Here is a 22,305-nt window from a genome sequence, read left to right on the forward strand (position 1 = left end):
AGTATCACCTCTATCAGGCCCATGATCTAAGCCTTTGATCATAGTTTAGGGGCCATTTCAATTGTAGATTCAAATGGGGGTGGTAAGATCATATCTGCTTTTATAGTAATTAGGTGAACTGTTGGACATGGATCAATTGAATTCTTGGCAATTAAATGCAGCGGAATATTACAATACATATTTATCATGAAACTCATTAAAAAAATCTCTATCTACAATAACATCAAAATTATACAATATAGCAATATATATAAACGATGAAGAACATACATGCATGCATTGTGCACAATGGAGACGTTTGCAATGCCAATTTTTCAAAACCAATGAATCGCAGTACCAAAGAATTGAGATAATCATATGTCTGATCATCTAGTAAGTACTAAGGAAGACATGTATTATCCACAAAACTAGAACACACATAACGATGGTGAAAATAAGTGGAGTAGATCTCCTCTCTCTCTCTCTCTCTCTCTCTCTTCCTCGTACTCACAAATCACATGGGTATGGGGACGTCCAAGGTTAACTCTTCACTCTTTTAGAACATGATCATATAAATAAAGAGATATCAGGGTTTTAGGGGTGCACCCAATATGGTGCTCCACTACTAACGATCATATCCCATGCAAATTAGAAGTCAACCATCAAATATGAGCCATTAAGTTATTATTAAGCGCGATTAAAAGTAATTTTAATAACTAAAATAAAACTTAAACGGTTAACCACCTTTGAAAATTCAATTAAAACTTTTAGAGTATTGGGACAAGTGGAAAAACCATTTGATGGATCAATGATCTACCTATTTTAAAGACATAAACATGTTATTAGGCAAACGAGTGGATATCTTGTTATCCCATGCAAGAATTAAAACCTCTCGATGGAAGTACATGGCTACGCTTACTTCATTGTCCCTCGTATGAATCTCGTATGAAGAGTCAAAGCCGACGAGTCAAGATCACTACCCTTGTACATCTTAAATCTTGATCTCATAACCGTAGTTCAAGTTAATGGCCCCCCAGGTTGTTGACTTGATATCAATCCAATAATGTAAGTAACCAAATGTCTGAACCTAAATCATTTGTTCACAATACATTCACACTCTCGTGCAAGGTAAGGACAAGGTATAAACTGATACCAAGTTGACTCTCGATGATGGAATTGTATATCTTGATGCAAGTCAATCCTCTCATATAAGATTACCACACGTCTTATAAACTAATGTCCACAGGTGTGTCCCATGCACTTGTGTTAGTTATGGTCTAACACGGTACTATAATCCATGGACCACGACACTTCCAAGTTAACGATCGTCATATCCAATCTTTTTTTGCCCGGTGCTTAGAATCAAGGATATAACTTGAAGTTTGGAATGGATTTTACATAATCAATATGTTGGGCTATTGGATCGGTGTGCTAGAAAACCAATATATCACTAGTCATATAAATGCGACCAATTTTATTTGAAGGACTATTATTGTGCTTTAATTAATCAATGATGTCACCTAAAATACATGCGAGTATGGGCTGGGTAGAAGGCTGGTTCCTTTAGATGTTATTGGGAATTCGAGAATGGACTCATGGTCCTTTGACTGAGAAAAGTTGTAATATACAGACATTTGTACCCTGATGTGCCATGACCATCACCATCACCATACTTTGGAATACACAACCCCACAATGCACGCAAAATAATCTAAGATCATCACATGTACTTGAGACCTCAATATCATGATGTATATTGACAGTCACAAGTCATTGGAACACAACGTGGCCATACGACCACGTGGCCCAATCATATCCTGTTGCATTACGGGGTTGTCCCTGGGCTGGTTTGTCGGGCTTCGGGGGCATGACTCATCTCAAGTCGAACTAGAGCGAGTGTATCAAACTCAACGATTGGGCTTGCGCTTAAAATTTAAGCCAACTTGTTATTTCCCAACTAGGGTAATGATGGCATGGAATCCGCTCAAAACATTAAATACCTTTAAAAAAACAAAGAGGAAAAGAAAAGAAAGAAAGAAAAGAAGAAGCATGTAACTAAATTAAGCCAGCCAGGTTTTTTTTTTTTTTTTTGTTAGCTTGTTAGTACACCCACTGTAAGTTCATACTTCACGGTTAGCCACCCCTTCTAGGAAATCGGTACCAAGTCCTAAGTGTTGAAACGAAGTATCTTTCACCAGGTCTACCACTTGAGCGATGGGTAAGAATTTCCCTGCATATTATATCTACTTGTGTAGTCTACCTAAATTTTATGAGATGGCCATCCTTGACTTTTATGTGAAGGCTGTGATGTGTATATGAAATCCATTATAACCATTACATGTATAATCCAACATTAGCATAGAGAAAAAAAGAAGAAAAAAAAGCTCTCACTGCACACTAAGATCCTAGGAGAGATGTCCACCATTGATTTTAATATGACCGACTATGATGATTATATAAAATTAACTCCGACAATTAAATGCTACACCAAAATTTAGATATGAGTCAAAAAATCAGGCACATATGTAACTCACCTCCGCTGCACCAATAAAATAGTATGTAAAGCGACCATTATGCTGTAGATTGTTTCCAATTGTATGGTATATGTGAATGACGGTTGTGCTGACATTTGGGCCATTGGCCTGAAATTGGAGGACCCCCTTAAGAGGGGATGAATTTTGCATAAACATTATGGTGCGACCCACCCTTATGGACACGGATTAGCTACTAAACCTGACAGAAGCCAGACACACTACTGAAGTGATGTCGCCACATTTGGTGGGCCCACTATAATGTATGTGTTGTATCCATACAATCCCTCAATTCATAGAAATCATTTTAAGGCACGAGACAAAATTAGAAAACGCTAGGGATTGAACCACTACTCTTAAAAACTTAGGACTAGAAGTTTTTGATGAATATGATATTTGCGTTTTCCCTCTGGGTTAACGTATAAACAGGTTGGATCTTAAAAAAAACATCATGCCGGGCCCTAATAAGGTTTCAACGGTGGTGGGCATCACTGTCCCCACTGTTTCACTGGAGCTTTTAATCTGCCCTATTCTTTCGCACATGCCATAAATGGCATCTCCAAATGGATGGGCGGCCTGCATACAAAACATGGATCGTGGTGGGCATAACGAAGTGCGGTGACGTCACTCTCCCCACTGTTTTCTATGGTGGGGTCCTCCCGAGCTTTGAATCTGACTAATTCTTTGGATCATGCCCAAATATAATATCTCAAAATGGATGAACGGGGTGGACACAAAACATACATCACGTTGGGCCCATAAAACTTGGTGACGTCACTACAGTGACGAGTCTCGGGAAACGGATTGGCTACTCCCCCTACCACCAGACAATGGCTGATGGTATATTGAAGTCTCAAGTGGACCACATTACAGAAAACAGTGTTGAATGAACGTTGACCATTAAAAACGTTTTGGGTCATAGAATTTTTGGATCGAGTTGATATTTATTTTTTCCCTTCGTATGGGTCCGTATGACCTAATCAACATATTGGATGTCAAATAAACAGTACAGTGGGCCTTAGGAGGATTTTAATGGTGGATATCCAATCACTATTGTTTTCCTGTGGTGTGGTCCACCTGATATTTATATCCCTCTAATTTTTTGGTCCAAAACTAAAATTATCTGTAAAAATGGATGAACGGAATGGATGCAACACATACATCATGGTGGGGCCCACAGAGCACTGACCACCAGCCATGGGGCTGGTGGCAGGGGGAGTAGCCAATCCGTTGTCGTCAGTCAGTAGCTAATCCGTGTCCCGTCTCCCTCTCATCTTCCAAACTCCGACTCACGCCACCACCTTCATATCTCTCGTCTTTTAGGCGCCGAAATCTTCTTAACCCTCTCTTTCAAATTTCAAGTTCTGATTTTTTCCTAACTTCCTCCCATCATAACCTCCGGCCAAACCGCTATATTTTCGCCGGCATATTCGCCGAACCGGATGCCATTCTCGTCTTATAAATACCGAACAACGGGACCAGCCCACACGGCCTCGTCCCCACCTCTATCTCTCTCGCTCTCACGTCTGGTAGGGTTTTAGGGTTTTGAGGGCCAGATTCCTCTTGGATTAAGGGTATTCCGTCTTCTATCTTTTACAGAAAAGGTATGCTTCCCATGCTCCGTCCCTTTCTCCCGCCAAAAGGTGGGCCACACCATGAAGATCACCCTATGTGGAAATCCGACCGATCCACTGGTCAGGCGGGCCACACCTTTTATTTCGACCAGAGTGCTGGCCGTCTGTTGATTTTGATTATCTTAATTAATAACTTTTATTTTATTGTGATTGATTTAGAGTGTCTTTTGATTTATTATTATTATTATTTTTTCCATTTTGGGGGTTGGTATTGTGCAATATTGTTGAATAAGCTTGTTCTACAACCATTTGTGTAGTGTGTAGTGGTTATCGCATGTAATGTAGTGTGCAAGTGTCCACGTGATGATGGTGGTGGTTTTGTTTTCTATGTTGTGGCTATCTATTGTTTCTATGGTTGATCAAACCATCATGTGGGCCACCATGCAACAATTGGTTTAAATATAAATAGATGGCTTTTGATAAGTGATAATTACTTACTTGGGGGGCCTTATAAGATATTGGCTAAGGTTCTGGCTTCCAGATTGCGAGGGGTGATGGTAAAGATTATAGCCGACAATCAGAGTGCCTTTTTATCGGGTAGACAAATCATTGCTAGTGCTCTCATTGCTTTCAAATGTTTGGACTCGAGCAGCAAATCCGGTGCCAGAGGACTTATATGCAAACTAGATCTTGAGAAGGCGTATGATCACGTCGATTGGGGCTTCTTATAGTATATGCTTCAGCGTATGGGATTTGGGGTCAAGTGGAGAGCATGGATGAAGGAATGCGTAGGCTCTGCTTATTTCTCGATTCTTCTTAATGGGTCCCCCAAAGGCTTCTTCAGTAGCTCAAGGGGTCTTCGTCAAGGTGATCCAATATCTCCCTTTCTATTTCTTATTGTTGGTCAAGCCCTATCTAGAATGCTAAAAAAGGTCAGAAAGAAGGTGTTATCAATGGGCTTAAAGTGAAAGGAATGAATATAGTCATCTCTCACATTCAGTTTGCAGATGACCAAGAGAAAGTGAGTAATCTTTGCATTACTATCAGATGTTTTGAAGCAGTATCGGGCTTGAAAGTTAACCGGGGCAAGTCTAAGATGTTCGGAGTGAATATGGAGGACAACGAACTACGGGAGTTTGCTAACTTCTTTGATTGTCCTATGGGCAGCTTTCCTACTACATTTGTGGGCCTCCCACTATGTATCGGTAAGCCCCCATTATCGCTATGGGACAAGGTCATTAATAGATTCGAGAAATATCTTGCAAGATGGAAATGCAGATATCTATCCTTGGGTGGGCGACTCACTTTGATCAAAGCGGCGCTCTTGAATTTACCTTTATACTTTGTCCCTTTTCAAGTGTCCGGCTTCGATCCTTTCAATTCGAGAAAGACTCAGACAAGACTTCCTATGGCAAGGGAAAGAAGAGAAAAAGAAATTCCATTTGGTAGATTGGAAAGAAGTTTGCAAAGGGAGGAATGAAGGTGGAGCAGGGGTAAAGGATCTTAAAATAATGAATCGTGCCCTCTTAGGAAAATGGATATGGAGGCTTGGGACCGAGAATGAGACTTCGTGGAATTCCTTAATTAAAAGCACATATGGGTATTCAGAGGGTGGATGGTGGACAAAGTATTCATTGCGGTACAAAGCTTCTGTTTTATGGAGAGATGTGACTTCTATCAAAAATAGGGTCCTTAAGGGTATTGGTTTTGCGTTGGGAGATGGCAAAAAGATCCATTTCTGGGAAGATTTGTGGTTGGGAGAAGCTACTCTCAAAGAAGCTTATCCAAGCATATTTCGGTTAGCTTTGAATCGTAATAGCAAAGTGGTGGACTGTTTCTCAGTGATAGGGGAAGAAATTGTCTGGAATATTGTGTGTAGAAGAGATCTCTAGGATTGGGAGATTGAAGATTATATGGCCCTTCTTAATCGTTTGAACATTTGCAAGCCAAATCACCTAAAGGAAGATTCTCTGATTTGGAATCTTGACAAAGCTGGTCATTTTTCAGTTAAATCCCTATACTGATTTCTGGGAACTGCCTCTTCTGTCAATTGTGTAAATCTGATAGAATGAATTTGGAATTTCAAAGCTCCTCCCAAGATAGCAGTGTTTGGGTGGCTAGTTGCAATGAAGAAGGTCCTGACAATCAATAACTTAAGGAAAAGGGGCATGGTTCTCACCAATGTTTGTTTGTGTTGCATGGCTAACGCAGAATCTGTTCATCATCTTTTTGTTCACTGCCCGCTCGTCAGCTATATATGGGCAGCTATCCTCCCTCTTTTTGGTATTCTTTGGTCTTTCTTTGATTCCACTGAGAGTTTGCTCTCAGCGTCGCAAGGTACTGATTTAGGAAACCAAAGAAAGGAGATTTGGAGAATGTCCCTTCTCGCCATTTTGGTGGACAGTTTGGGAAGAAAGAAATGGGAGATGCTTCAGAGATATTTCAAACTCGGCAGATTTTCTAGTCAATAGGGTGAAATTTCTCTTGGTGGAATGGGCCTCTAATGTTGCTTCTCTAAAGGGTTGTAATTTGTCTTTTTTATGTGGGTAATCTGCTCGCTATCTCAGCGGGCTGATTTCCCACTTCTTTTGTAATCAGTTCCTCTTATCAATTTAGAATCGTCACTTTTCAAAAAAAAAAAAAAAACTTGTTTTGAACATGCTTTTATATGAAAAAAATGAAGCATTTTTAGGCTTTTTTTTTTTTGAATTTGTTGTTGTTTTTTTATATTTATTCTTACTATTTATAATTGTTTTCTATTATTTTAATTAAAAAATAGAAGTATCGTGTGGCTTACGCTACACACTTTTGAGGGCTGAATGCTACGCATTATTTAAAACACTGGGTATGAGTCGGACAAGAAGGGGAGGAAGAAGCATGGAAGGAAATGACCATCCTATTCTAATACCTTGGAAAAAATGGCCATGCTGGGTTAGGATGAGGCCCCCTCCTTTTTTTGGGGGAGGGACTTGCTCGGGCCTTGTTATGCTAGGCCCAGGCTAAGCCTAGCCTAGCCTGATGTGGCCCAAACCTGCCCAGTTGCCACCCCTACATATCGTCCAGCTCCTAGACTGATACATATTGGCCAATATGCAAAGGCTGATGCATATCGGCTGATGTGGACTATGCATCAATCGTTTCATTGTGAATTCCAACCAATTTAGGCATGTATTGGCAATACATATGGAATGTGCATTGTGGGGTTTTCCCAAAATACTGATACGATATACATCGGCCGACGTATGATGTATATTGGCCAATATTTTGACCCATACTACTGTTTCATGTCTCTAACAAAATTTCCCCCTCTTTTAGGTAGCGTATGTGAATTCAGCTAACAGTTTGATTGAGTTGGGGAGTAATATCTAGAGACATTAATCTTGTTGCAGTTTGATTTTGGCGCTCCAAATTCTCCGAGGATGAAAATGTATGCATTGACACATAATATTGGCTTCTTTGAACTCATCAATTATTTATTTCTTTGTTAACTTTTATGGAAGAGAGCTTCTCCAGTGCTCTCAGAGAACTATAAGTTTTGGTGCTCCTAGTTGCAGTGGGACAAACAGTGCAATCCATTAATATTGACTGTTCATTAGGTTCTGCACACATTTTGTAGGCCACGATGGAAATATCTCACTGATCTGACAAATATGAACCATTTGATCAATGGTCTTTAATATGGATGATTCACAAAAATAGGTCCAATTAACAATTTGATCCATCTTTTTGTTAGGGCAATTCTAAGTCCCTTCATGGCTACGAAAATGGATGGTTGTGGAAAATAAGGCCAAATCAAAGATGGACTGGATAATCTGGTCAGTACTATTTTTGTATAGTAACCTATGAAATGCATTCTGTAGTTAATGAATAGTCCAAATCGATCAATTGGACCATCTTAGAACCAATTCAACTAGGAGCACTATAACTTATAGTGCTCTGAGAGCACTAGAGCATTTTTCTATATGGAATATGTACCTACTCTTTGGTGATTCATGATGGCCTTTAGGCTGCATCTTGGTGCACAAGTGAATTGAATTACAACCTCAGTTTTATCAAGAGGAAATGATGAAAATAACAATCTTTCATAGAATGTGTAAGTAGGCCTCACATTGCAGTTAAGTTCCTTTCAGGGAACTTGAGAGAAATGTAAATGCAATCAGGAGCAAAACCCATCCATAAGATGCTACAACTCAGCAAATCCCAAGAGCCCAAAAATCACCCCAATCCAAAACTCATACGGGCCACAGCACAGGGAACATATTGAGAAGGAACACCCACTATTGATTAGGGTGGGGTCCACCGTGTTGTGTATATATAATAAAGGCTGTTCAGACGAACATTTTGAGAGGGAACACCCACAATTGATTAGAGTGGGGGTCCACTGTGTTACGTATATATAATAAAGGCTGTTCAGACCCTTCATCCAGTCCAGATGAATGGTCAGGACAAAATTAAGGTTATTTTGTGACTCCGGCGGGATCTTGCAAAATTAAGGGTGAGCACTGCCTCCCAGCTTGTCCCCTCTGCTGGGACCTACCTTAGTTTTTGATCAGGCTGTGTTTTGGGTCAAATGGGTTTTCTGAGGTGACACTTCATGTGGACAGGTTGAATTCCCTGAAAACATCATGTGGATCCCACATATTCCCGGCACCATTGGAGCAAGCCCCAACTACAAGTTGCTTATCTTCATGGGATTTTTATTTCAAAATTCCTATTTATCTGTAGGCCATAAAGAATTATCTTGATGCACACATGCGTGCAATGTAATGAATGCATGATGGTTGTAACTTTGACATGTAGAAAAGAAGCCAAAGCCGGGGCGCTTACAAATTTTGAAGTCCTCGACCTTTTACGATCTAGAGGGGCAACAAGTGATCCTTTGGGAGCTCTTGGTGCTGTATCTCCATCTGAATGCAAGGTACCCATAGTGAAAATTGTACAGGAGTTCCCATATGAACACGTGGCAACCAAACACAAGATCTAGACTCATCATTTGCTTGCCCCCACCATATTTGGTCCATGCCCATAAATCTGGCCAGACAATCAATCAGAAGATTCAGAACAGGTGCCAAAGTGGCTAGTGGTTGTTTTTATCCCCATATAAGGTGGTTGAGTTTTTGACCAACCTGGTTTTTGGTTCATGGCCCTTATATGCGAGGCCGTCAGCTGACCAGTCTGGATATTGTTTATATTTTGGCACGTGTTCTCATGCAGCCTCGTGAGTTCTCAATTTGCAATCCTCTTGCTATTAGACATTGTTTATGAGAAGCATGGCGCTGTGCATACAGGTTCAATGATGTTCTTGAATATCATGTACGTGCTTTTCTTGGTTTCGTGTATAGGTTTTCAATTACCTAGTAAACAGCGCTGCTTGCAATCAAACAAGGGAAATCATCAATGAGTTCTTGAAAAGATCTGAAAAGTACAATCTCGCAAGAGCTGAGAAGCTTAATATTATCAACATGAGGCCATCATCGGAGCCCCAAATCTTTCCGGTAATTTCATTTCAATAGATTCTTTATTTACATTTTTGTTTTTTTTGAAACATAAAGCAATTTGCATTCTGTATTTGGTTCCCTATATGCTGTTTCGAGTATACAGATGGTAACTCTTTTTTAGTCTGCAGACTGCAAGCATCATGGTTAATGCCAGTCTTTTGGTTTCTAGTTCCAATTAACCGTGAACCTTGATAGCTGCATTTGCAGTTAAAAAATCCTGTTCATGTTGATGTTCTCTTAGGGGCTAGGGCCCACTTTGGCAAGAAACAGAGGGATTCCCGTTCATTTTGTTCAGGAGATCTGTGAGGCACTCCTCTTAGAAGGCAGCCTGGGTGTGTTGCTTTTCATCTCTTATTGGGGATTCTCTTCCCCCCCCCCCCTTGTAGTTGTGTTTTTGGATCTCTCTGCCGTTTCTTTGAAATAAAATTTCATTAGCCATGGAAGATGCTGAATTGTTGATGGGGTCCACATGCTTCTGTAATGATGTGAAATGGGAAGGCTTCTGTGTTTCCCCCCAAATAAATCCTTAAAACTTTGTTACTCAGATTTAGGTGAGTTGTGGTTTTAGCATGAGCATTAAGGTACTAGAAAGGTTTTAGATCTAGGTTTCAAAAGGTGACTCACCCAGCTCTGAAGCTGTTATGATTTGTTGAAATTGACTCACAAGAGAGAACTTCTCATAGTCCAACAAAGAACATGATTATCAATCCATGAACTTCTCTAGGTTTCAAAAGGCGACTCACCCAGCTCCGAAGCTGTTATGATTTGTTGAAATTGACTCACATGAGAAGAACTTCTCATAGTCCAACAAAGAACATGATTATTAATCCATGAACAAGATCTATATAGACACATAGATCCATGGATCCATCTTGATCAGGAAAGAATCAATAGAAAAAGAAAGAATTGGAATGATCAGTATCTTTCTTGAAACAAACAAATAGGAAAAGAAAGATGAAAGGAAAAATCCCAGAAGCAGAACAAGAAATGATAGGAAAGTACCAACAGACAGAGATGATTAATAGATATCATATTATTATCAAATCACAATCCATAATTATCATGCATGCACAAAGTCTCATGCATGTGACCTTGTCGAAACGGACAGAAACCTAGTCTCAATGTCTGAGACTATGGGTGGGTTACACATGGACTTGCTCAAAATGGACTAGATCTGGACTAATTCTTAGCTATTCATGTTTGCTGGTTTCAGTTTCAGGGGTAGTTTTGATGTCAGCTGAACTTGGTCTAATCTGCTGGTTCAGGCGAGTTTTTAATCCTTGGATTACACAGGGCTCCTGGAATGTCTCGGATTACACAGGGCTCCTGGAATGTCTCTATTCTACAAATCCTTCTCTTTCCTCTAAAGATGAGTTGTATTGGAAACTGGAAAAGATGTCCCTTTTTTTCAGTTCGCTCCCTCTACAATCAGCTGCACAAGAAGGAAGCAGACCCAAAATACAATTTTTCTTTCATATGGAAATACGATGCCCCTCCAAAAATTCTTGCGTTTGGTTGGCTGGCAGGGAAAAAGAAAATTCTAACTATAGACAACCTAAGGAAGAAAGGTATGGTCCTCCCCAATATCTGTCTTTGCTGTATGCGCTCGGAAGAATCTGTTGATCACCTTCTGCTTCACTGCCAGTTCGTCCAATCCATCTGGGCTAAGATCTTGATTAGCTTTAATCTATCTTGGTGTTTTCCGGGAGAGGTAAACTAGTTCCTCCTTGCTTGGCATGGGATGCATTTTGGTAAGACGAAAACCACCATCTGGAGGATGGCGGTCCTTGCTGTCTGGTGGTCAGTTTGGAGGGAAAGAAACAACAGATGTTTCAGGAATTTATCCAATTCGGCCGGGACTGTGGCGACGTTGGTCAAATGTCTTATCATCGGTTGGGCTTCAAATGTTAAGGACCTGTCGGGTTTTGATTTCTTCTTTTTAGGTGTGTAATTAGAGGTCTGCTTTCTCAGCAACAGTTTTTTTGTTTGTTTCTTTCTTTAATGAAATCCTTTCATCTTAAAAAAAAAAAAAACTAAAAAAAACTTGGGTTTTAGAGATGGCAAACAACAACACTGTATTTTTGTATATTTCTTTTATTCAATTTCTTACATTTAAATTCATATAGTGGTCCCATCATGGTTATTCTATTGAGAAATGCGAAGTTGAGTTGCCCATAGAGAGATTGATGAGGTGATTTGTAGCATTTGCAACAATGTGGCATATATGTGCAACATCAGGGCTATTCATCAGGTGGGGCCCATGGTCAACAGTCCGATGACCAAAAATCATGTGGTCCAATCATCAGGTTGGCAACATGAGTATGTGATAAACTGATGGTTTAAAAATAATGACCTACTATCTATATTTAATGTGCACCTGTAAATTGCCTGGTAAGTGGACTGCATTTTCTGACTAGGGCACGTTTATAGTGGGTCCAACCTGACGAATGACCAAGATCTTGCACTTCATGCCTCGTTGGCACATCGTGGATCACCTCTTCAACCTCATATCATCACCTTTTGTGTATTTTGATCGGCAACAACAAAAAATTGCCCTTTTACATAATCTTGATAGTGGATGATGCAGGACATGAAAATTAACTATGATATGCAATATCTCAGGCTTTAGATCAAACTAATTTAGAAACATTCACATAAAATTTTCACATTCCAGACAAAAGTTCAAACATTCGAGCAAGGGGAATCTGTGCGTGTCCAAGCCTACACACGTTAGGGCTGGAACAATAGAAATTATAAGCCAAACGATACTCAAAGGGAAGTAAAACTCATCCACACATGCACAACAATCGGTCCCTAATCCAAGGGATTCACCAATTTCAGTTCAGAGAACCCTAGGATTAGAAAATGGGCAAATAAATTGAAAGTAATGCAATCTAGGGTTAGGGTTAAGGAGAATAGGTATGAGAGGAATAAAATAGGCAAGAAATCTAAACCTGGAGACAGTCCCCGCACGCGGACAGCGGGTCAGGCCTGTCACACGTGCGCAGGGGCGAGGGGGTGCCGAATGCGGAAAGCGCTTCCTTGGCTCTGGTCGGCCAGAGGAGGGCTTCAAAATTCTCGAGTTTCGTGTCGATCGGATGCGCGGTCTGTGCATGGTGCTCCGCCGAAGTTTCGGCCCTCCTGCAGGGCCAGATTCTGAAAATCGGCTGTTGGGAGAACTGCTGCAAAAGATGACGGATTCGAAGCTATGATGGGTGTAGAAGGTGAAAAATATGGATGATAGTGGGTAGGGGCAGATCGAGATAGATGTGGCTTCGCACCATGGTAGTTAGACCTTCGATGAAGGGAGGGCTTCGCACCCAATTGCATGTTCCACAACTCGGGAACTCAGAGGAGTAGAAAAAACGTAGGAATTTTTTTATTAAACTTCAATGAATCAAAAAACTACAAGGGGTGCCTATCTATAAGAAAATCCTATACCCCAAAACTCGTGCCATGTGCACAACCTATTACTTGGCGATGAAGTAAACAAAAATAAAAACTAATCAAAGAAATCTAAACCGTCTATGGTATTCTAAATAATATTAATAAGCAAAACCTAAAATATGAGATTAATCAGATTAGTCGGCCACGATCATGAGATCCCATGATGGACTTTACTTGACTCTCGGGCCCACTCCAACGAACCAAAACTCCGTCTTCTAACTAGGAGGCCCTCCCTGGACTTCGTCATCAATCCAGATCAGCGGTGGGGCCCTCCTTCTCTTTGCGTACGTGCGTAGGGGGGCGGCGTGCGTGTGCGTGCATGCGTGATGTCCCCATCAGTGGAATGGTGGAACGGGATTCATATAGCCGACCCCAGTTAACCGGGATAAGGCTTAGATGATGATGATTTTCCATTTGACCTAAAAACTAGTTGGGGGAAAAGTTGGTAATTCCCCATTGGCCGGAAGCAAGGACCCTGCTAGCCTGCCTTGAAAAGTGATGGTTCCACTCCTGGTTTCAGTAGTGAATGGGGGGTCATAATCTTGAGGACTTTCAAACTGGCCTGAAAAACTTGCTTCTATAGAGAGTTTAGGTGCCCATATAGAATAGGGGGCCATAATCTTGAGGAGGACTAAACTAGCCTGAAACTTGCTTCTATAGAGAGTTTAAGGGCCTGTTTGGATGCATCATCTGAAAGGCCGTTTGAGGCCTAAAATCTGTTTCAATTTAAATGGCAGTTTATCTCATGTGTTTGGATTCACCTTGCAAACCTCCTTCATCTCCCTGCTCAACAAAATAGGCCTAAGGTTCTGACTCAACAGAAACCAATCTGATTGGTTTTTGCCGAGTTGAAAGCAATCTTGAAACCTCTCTTTTCGGAAAGCCCCCTTTGAGGAAGTGCATCCAAACGGGCCCTAAGGTCCTGTTTGTACACACTTGCAAAAAAGGGGGTTTCTGCACTAGGGGTTTTCAAGCCTGCTTTTTCAGATAATTTTTCATTGAGTCGGAGTTTTAGTGCCTAGTTTGCCGAGTGGATGGTGTAACAGGGTTTGCAGTTCAGATAGGCCTAAAAAGGTGTATGCTTAGGAATATCAATAACAACAACGATGGTGGCCCTGGGTTTTTCGGTAATTCTATACATACTTTACATAAACTTCAATATTAATGAATGACAAGTAATCAGTGAATCGGGGAATTTTTCAGTTCAGTCATTGTATCAGGTCCTAAACGAAGATGGGGAAAACGAAGAGATATCTCTGATGACATGTTTTGCAATATGGTGCTCCATTGAAGGTAGTGGCTTTTGTTTGCTTGTTGGTAGGAACAAGGTGCTAACTATCGATAATATCTGCAAGAGAAATTTGGTTCTTCCGAATGTATGCCTTCTCTATTTTCAGGATTCAGAATCAGTATTCGGAATCAGTGAATCACATGTTCATTCATTATTGTTTCTCTAGGGAGGTGTGGGTTCTTTTTTCCCCGACTGTTCGGGGTGCTTTGGGTGCTTCTGGGCTCTATAGATAATTTTCTTCTATCATGGCACGGAGGGGGTTTAGGAAAAAACAAAGAAAATGATTTGGAGGCTAAGTTGTTTTTTTTTTGAAAGATGAAAGGATTTCATTAAAGAAAGAAAGAAACAAAAGAGAGGCTGCTGAGAAAGCAAACCTCTAATTACACGCCTAAAAAGAAGAAATCAAAACCCGACAGGTCCTTAACATTTGAAGCCCAACTAATGATAAGACGTTTGACCAACGTCGTCATAGTCCCGACCGAATTGGATAAATTCCTGAAACATTTGTTATTTCTTTCCCCCCAAATTGACCACCAGACAGCAAGGACCACCATCCTCCAGATGGTGGTTTTCGTCTTACCAAAATGCATCCCATGCCAAGCAAGGAGGAACTGGTTTACCTCTCCCGGAAAACACCAAGATAGATTAAAGCTGATCAAGATCTCGGCCCAGATGGATTGGACGAACTGGCAGTGAAGCAGAAGGTGATCAACAGATTCTTCTGAGCGCATACAGCAAAGACAGATATTGGGAAGGACCATACCTTTCTTTCTTAGGTTGTCTATATTTAGAATTTTCTTTTTCCTTGCCAGCCAACCAAACGCAAGAATTTTTGGAGGGGCATCGTATTTCCATATGAAAGAAAAATTGTATTTCGGGTCTGCTTCCTTCTTGTGTAGCTAATTGTAGAGGGAGCGAACTGAAAAAAGGGACGTCTTTTCCGGTTTCCAATACAACTCATCTTCAGAGAAAAGATAAGGATTTGTAGAATAAAGACATTCCAGGAGCCCTGTGTAATCCGAGAGTTCCCAATCTTTAAGTCTTCTTCTGCAAGACACATTCCAAACAATATTCCCCCCGGATTTGTAAAGAAAATCAGCAACATGAGCATTTTTGGATGTGGCGATCCGATGGGAAAGAGGGAACCTGAATTTAAGCTTCTGATTTCCAATCCAAATATCATCCCAAAATTTGATTTTAGCACCATTGCCAAGCAGGAAGCCAATGTTAGGGGTAACTTCCCTTTTCATTTTCATAATTTCTTGCCATATATGAGTGACTTTGTGAGTAGGTAAGTCTTTCTCCATCCAGCCGTCAGAAGTGCTGTCGTATTTGCCCTTGATAATTGATCGCCAGAGGCTGAGCTGTTTAGCGGGGTTATGGGCGTTATGGTTAGAAAGGAATGGTCAATGTTTCGAGAATAAGAAGGGGGAAGAGATATACGCTTTTAGGGGAGCTAAAACTTTAGTTAAAGAATGGGTGTCAGGTTCGGGTAATTTGTACCAATTCCTGTTGGGTTGGTAGTTGTGCTGTTTCCTTTTGTTTCTTTCTATGCATAGTATTATATGCATGCTACTGAATGGATAGAAGTATAAATCTCTACATTGCAGATATACATTTGGATTACAAAATCAATTGTAAGAGTATAGAACCATAATTTCAGGTCGCCAAAAATAGTGATCCAGATCGCAAATGACCCATAACCCGGATCAAGGTTACCTGAATCATGGGTTGCTATGGTACATGGTATGGGAACAGGTACACGGTAAATTACCACCATTACATGGTATTTTAGGGGTAGGATCATGTTGGTCGCTCCTATACATACACATTGTATGCAATATACTTCTATATTTGAATTCATATTGCAACTTACGTATGAAATGATGAATGTTATTATTATAGATCCCCAATGCATAGTATTATATGCATGCTGCTGAATGAATCTCTACGTTGTAGATATACATTTGGATTATAACTTAATCAACAGTAACAGTATAGAATCATAATTTCAGGTCACTAAAAATAGTGATCTGAATCACAAATGATCCATAATCTGGATCCCCTGAATTTGGAACGGGAAAAAATAGGGGGTTTGATGCTTTAGGTAAACATGGCAGATTCTTAACTTTTAATCATCATATTACAAGTTTACTGAACTTGGCATCAGCTGAACTATTTGTATGGCTTTTGTTATTGCATTTTAGGAGACTTGGGTGCACTTGAATGTGCTATTGACAGACTGTTATCACCTTTGTCACATTCATGTTAAGGGATTTCACTCCAAATCACAATTATGTTACTTTTAAGTTGGATTTATAAAGGAATATAACTGCAGTTTGAGGGCTACTTCCTCATCTTGATGCACCAAGACGTGTAGTATCCTGACGCTTCCATGCAAGTGGTGCACATGGTTTGGTGATCCAGACCATCAGATCAATGGTCCCCACTGTGGGTTGAGATGCTGCAAAAATCTCTTATGTTAGAAGATTCTAAACCTTCAATCAGTGACCTACAAGTAGACAGTTAAGAAATACAGCAACAGCATGGAGAAAGACCAAAGATTGGATGGTTAAGATCTTCCAATTTCGAAGATATTTTGGACATCGCCCATCTACCATCTGGTGTATCAGATCAATGTTCTAGATCACTGAACCATGGGCTGTGCTTGTACAGACTAGGCACATTGGACCAATGTATGTCTTGACGCTTCTGGAGCCTACGGTACCTTTGAAGCACCAACATTGATTTATTATAGGTTTTGGTTTCTATCGTGTATCCACTCTTTTTCTTCTTTTTTTTTTTGTTCTGGTTTTCTTCTTTTTCTTTTTTGATGAATGTATTGGTTTCTATTGTTCCTCTCTATGTTCATTCTTAACCTTCTCTTCATCAGAAAGGTGTGGGCTCCAGCAGTACCGGTACCACCATAAGCTATGGTGGTAAGGACAGAAGGGGGGCTCACCTGATGCATGCATTCAGGACATCCAACCCATCTGATCCAATGCATGATCACAGTTTACACCCAGCACCAAAAAATGAGCCAAATCCAAAACATAGGTAGGCCACACCACACGAAACATGTTGAGAGTAAACACCTACCGTTGATTTGAATAGATGGCCCCACCTTTCAGTGTATATGCATTCCAGGACATTCATACGCCTCATCTGGCCTGGATGAATGGTCAGTCAAAAAATCAGGCTGTTTTTCAACTCAGGTGGGCCTCAGTGCAAATCAATGGTGGGCTCTTCTATATTGTTTCCTGTTCTGTGGCCCACCTTTGTGCTGGATCAGGCTGATTTTTTTATACATGAGTTTAACATGAGGTCAGACATCTGATGGATGGATTTGGATGTCCTTCATACATCACATGGGCCCCACATCCACCCGGTACCACCATAAGCTTACGGTGATACTGGTACCACTGGAGCACACCTCCATCGAAATGATACTCTTCGTGGTCTCATTTCATTTATTACGGATTTTTGGATATATCTTCTTTTAACCGTCCATCTGCAGACGGGGCTCTTTTGGGTGGGATCCGTATAGATTCTGTTTCTTTGGGTGCTTTTGTTTGGTCTTGGGTGTGGGTTTGTATTTTCTCTGTGTTTTCTTCTCTCTTTCCAGTTTTCGTCTTGTTTCGTTTTCCTTTTTGGCTGTTTGGCCGTGATAATATTCATCTTTCAAAAAAAAAAAAAGGTCCATCTGCAGGCTATCTGGCTGTGTTTAGGTCACTAGAAGGTGGTGTGTTCCTATAGAAGGAATGTTGGTCCGAACAAAAATGTCTATTCTCCTGGCTGAGGATTGTGTATTTTGTCTATTGATTTTGAAAATATAGTTAAAATGCTGATGGATATCTTGAGAAATCTGTCATCTCTTTGAGTGCCATCTGCTATGAAGATAAATATCCTTTGTGGTGAACTGATACCTTAAATATCTCTACACACCATGGGGAAAAAAAAAAAAAGAGGCTGGGTGGAGTGTCATGTGATACAATGTTGAGTTGTTGGTGGTTTGAATCTAGCCTGACAATAGAATGAGAATTGGAACAAAACAAAAACAAAACAAAATGAAACAAAAAAGTGAAAGATGTATAGGGAGATTAAATCATTCTTTAAATTTGTTTAAAGCTGTTAACAATTAAAAAAGCGGTGCACTCCAGCAGTACCAGTACCACCATTAGCTACTGTGGTACAGGGAAGATGTTGGGCCCACGTGATGCATGCATGACATCCAACCTGTCCATCAGATGGGTCAGAGCATGTTTCCTCTTGGGTCCAACATTTTATCCATGAATCAAGTGGGCCACACCACAGGGAACAAGTCGAGAGGGGAGGCTGGAAAAAAAAAAAAAAAAATCTGTCACGGATGAAGGTTCTGGTCAAAACTCAGGATGGTTTACAACTTAGGTGGAACTGGTGCAAATCAATGGTGGGTTTTCCGTCCGAACTTGTTCCCTGTGTTGTGGGTCACCTGACTTTGGGTCGATCTTATTTTCGGGACCTGTTGGTAATAGGCGGTCATGCATATGATGGACCGGTAGGATGTTCTGGATGCATCACATGGGCCCTATGTCTGCCCAGTGCCACCATGAGCTTATGGCAGTACTGCTACCACTGGAGTGTACCCATTCAAAAAATGTTTAAAGCTTTCTATTCATTTTTCTGTTGTCATGGTTATGATATGTGCAGATTATTGAGGATTGTGAAACACGCCTGGACACTGATAAGCTGAAAGAGTTGGTGAGCATTGTCGTTGAAGTCTTGCCGCCTCCCCCTCCGAGGCCCGGAGAGGAAGATGATCAACAGGCAGTGGAGAATGATTAGTCATGAAAGGTAATAATGATTCTATTGTAACTGCTATGCATGCACACAAACACAATGTGCTTCCACACACCTGCATGCCTGCATTAACTTGCAGGCTTTAATGCAGGCATGCACGCACGCACATGCACCGAAAATTCCATATGAGGCATGTTTGGATCAATGCCAGAATGAGGAATCAGACGCACATTCTATAAAGGGTGCAACTTGGGCGGGTTGGGCTGGGTTGATGGTCGACCCGACCTCAAGGGGACCCAACTGCAACTTGATCCGGTGCCGAATTCCAACCTGAGGCACTTAATCCGACCTGAACTGATCTTAACCCAACCCAGATACACGTGATTTTTCCCAACCCAACCTAACCTAACCCGAATTACTCAACCGCCACCCAACCTAACCAACCCATGAGCCTCAAAAACCTAACCAAACCTGACCCGAACTTGGGTTCGGTCATTCGGGTTCAGGTTGACCTGAATCCAACTTGCAGCCCTAATGTTCCATTACCAATTTCGATGAAATGGAGCCATTTTGTGCGTCCAACAGAATGCAGAATGTGGGATGTGCCTGTTTGGACTCACTTCCTCGGAAGGGGGTTTCAAGCCTGCCTTTTCAAAGTCTACTCTTTGGGAATCAATCTGCAAATCCATGGTTTTGGAGAGAGCATATATTGCAAAAGAATTGTTTTTTTTCTTCTAAAAGTCTCTCTCATTTTAAGGATTTTCCAAGTCTTAAATTATTTTTATTTATTTTTTATTACATAATAGAACAAAAGAATTGTTTTTAAAAAAAAAAATATTATAAATTATTTATTTATTTATTTATTATTATTATTTTTAACCTTTTAAAATAGTATCTCATTTTATGGATTTGCCAATTCTTTAATCTTTTTGGGGATTTGAATTTGCCCAAATCCATGGGTTTACGGAGGTGTTGGATTTAGAAAATTCACAAATTTATTTGCCAATCTAATGCAGGGGCATTTTCACACTGGGCTTGAGTGGGGTTACCTGTGGGATGCAAGGGCATACTCGGGGTGGGCAGCCCGTGTAAGGCGGGTGGCTCATGTAAGGCGGTTCGCATGTGATTTGGGGCCCACTAGGAGGGTTCGGCTGAGGTCCTAACATATGAGATGTGGGGCTTAGAGATAAAGGAATTGATTCGCCATGCTCTAACAGTTCGAGCTTTTAGAGGAAGTGGTTAATTGTCCTAAATCACAATCCTCAATAAAAAACAAACGGGAGATTTAAAATCTATGAATTTCACAAATCCCTACCCCAAATCCCTCACCCCAAACAACCCCTTAGCGAAGATAAATGTGCCTTGGGTTATAGCTATCTGCTCTATATTTGTTGGAAGGGTGTCATCACAAGTCCACTCAAAGTGCAGCTTGCCTTGATTCAGGTGGAAAAGTAACGTTCTTTTCCTACCTAATCTCTTCCTCCCCTGATGGGGTAGAAGCTGCCACACTTTGGCCTGCTCTCCAACTTGCACACACAACGGGATGAATCAAACCATCATGGAGGGAGACTAAAAGTATCATTGATGCTAATTTTTGGCCCTTCACCTTCCATGTGGGGTACTTGCCATTGCATGATTTTCGATTGCAGGGACATTTTTAGGTCGTTCTCTTGATGATGGTAGGCTGGAAGGATTGCTAGGGAGGCGGACCTTGTTGCAGACCGAGTGAGGAGGGAGATTTTGGATTCACCCATGGTTACCCTCCGGCCTTTTCATTTTTGTTTGTTTTTGGAAATGTTTATTCATATAACCCAGTGCCCAAGGGAGCTGATATAGTTGCAGTGTTACTCAGCTCATGGTATTCTGTAACGGTAACAGCAACGGCAGCTGTAATGGCCACCACCCTTGCCATTATGATTTATGGCTTCTTCTTCTTCTTGAAAAAAAAAAAAAGGTCCTGTATCGCCCCGTAACAGCCTTTCGGGCTGTTTTTTTGTTTTTTTTCTTTGTTTTTGCATGCGTTCCACCATTAGATGCATTCCACTTGAATATAGAATTTTTTGGGGTGGTTGTTCATAGTTTTCTATGATTTGTCCCACCCGATAGTTGGATTGACCTGAATTTTGGAGCATCCCATTTTTCATGGTGGGACAACCACACTCAATGGATAAGATGTCATGCAAACACCATGGTGGGCCCACACGACAACTAGTTAGACGTCCTACTAATTGTATGTGAGCATCTCTCTATCTATATATAAAATATGCTCACACACAACTAGTTGGATGCCTATGTAATTCAAAGAGCTTTTAATGAATAATTAATGTTAGTAAATGTTGTGGAGATAAAAAGTTATTTCAAGAGAAAATAGTTCCCAGCTTGGGTGGGCCCCACCGTGATGTTAATACAAAATCCACCCCAAACAACCTATGCTAGACTAATGGAAACAATTGGGGGAGATATCTACCCTTAATTTTTAAAGGGCCTTCCATGATATGAGAAATCCACTCTAACCAAAAAGTGGGCCCATACATGATATAAGTGGGCCACATCAAGGGAAACAATTTAGAGGGTGAGCTTTCTATGTAAATAATCTGCATCATATGGTCCTCTTGAACCATAGATAGGGTTGATTTTCGGGCCCTAGGTCTATCATATGGTGGCTTAAAGGTTGGGTGGATTTCATCATCACACGTGATACGAGAGCTTAAGCCCACAATTCTCTCTATAAATAAAATCATCACACGTGATATGAGCACAAAATCTGAACCGTTCACATGATGTAGCACCCCATAAAACCTCCAGGGCCTACTGTCACTCTGATCCAAAACTCTGGTAGGCCATATCAAAAGTAAATAGTTTACTCCCTTAATTTCTCCTATCCTTTTTCTATGGCCCACCAGAGTTTTGGATCAGGGTGAAGTTGGGCCTTGAGGGTTTCATGGGGTGCTGTATCACATGGACCGTTCAGATTTTGTACCCAGGACACGTGTGCAAAGGTGTGGACGGTTGCCTACACACAGAAGATTGTGACCAAGTAGAACTTGTGGCCCGCTAGATGCCGCATGTTCTCTGTTCTCAATATCAGATTGATCAATGTCTTAAACATTTAAACCTCTTACTATTTTTATTTTTTTTTGAAATTTTTTACATTGGTCTATTAATAATCTGGACCGTAAATTGCCCTCTTGATGGAAACCATGTGTA

At 40.8% G+C, this 22,305-nt stretch overlaps 1 protein-coding gene across 5 annotated transcripts; it reads left to right on the plus strand.

Annotated features, from left to right (window-relative positions):
* The first annotated feature begins 3,746 nt into the window (after positions 1–3,746).
* Positions 3,747–20,949, plus strand: LOC131230692 (uncharacterized). 5 transcript variants are annotated; one of them, XR_009164060.1, is made up of 7 exons: positions 3,747–4,113; positions 7,399–7,510; positions 8,809–9,001; positions 9,426–9,578; positions 17,213–17,376; positions 19,009–19,152; positions 20,748–20,949. XR_009164060.1 is itself a non-coding variant. In XM_058226616.1 (6 exons), the coding sequence occupies exons 3-6, from the start codon at positions 8,828–8,830 to the stop codon at positions 19,014–19,016; spliced, it is 408 nt and encodes a 135-aa protein (XP_058082599.1). In that variant the 5' UTR covers positions 3,747–4,113; positions 7,399–7,510; positions 8,809–8,827; the 3' UTR covers positions 19,017–19,150. The 5 variants fall into 5 exon arrangements, 3 of the variants coding, with proteins under 3 accessions (XP_058082599.1, XP_058082597.1, XP_058082598.1); XR_009164061.1 differs by having other exon boundaries at positions 3,749–4,113; positions 8,884–9,001; XM_058226616.1 differs by lacking the exons at positions 17,213–17,376; positions 20,748–20,949 and adding an exon at positions 14,249–14,321 and having other exon boundaries at positions 19,009–19,150.
* Positions 20,950–22,305: the final 1,356 nt, after the last annotated feature.

The sequence above is a fragment of the Magnolia sinica genome, chromosome 17 (assembly GCF_029962835.1).
Source record: "Magnolia sinica isolate HGM2019 chromosome 17, MsV1, whole genome shotgun sequence".
In the NCBI taxonomy this organism is placed as follows: Eukaryota; Viridiplantae; Streptophyta; class Magnoliopsida; order Magnoliales; family Magnoliaceae; genus Magnolia; species Magnolia sinica.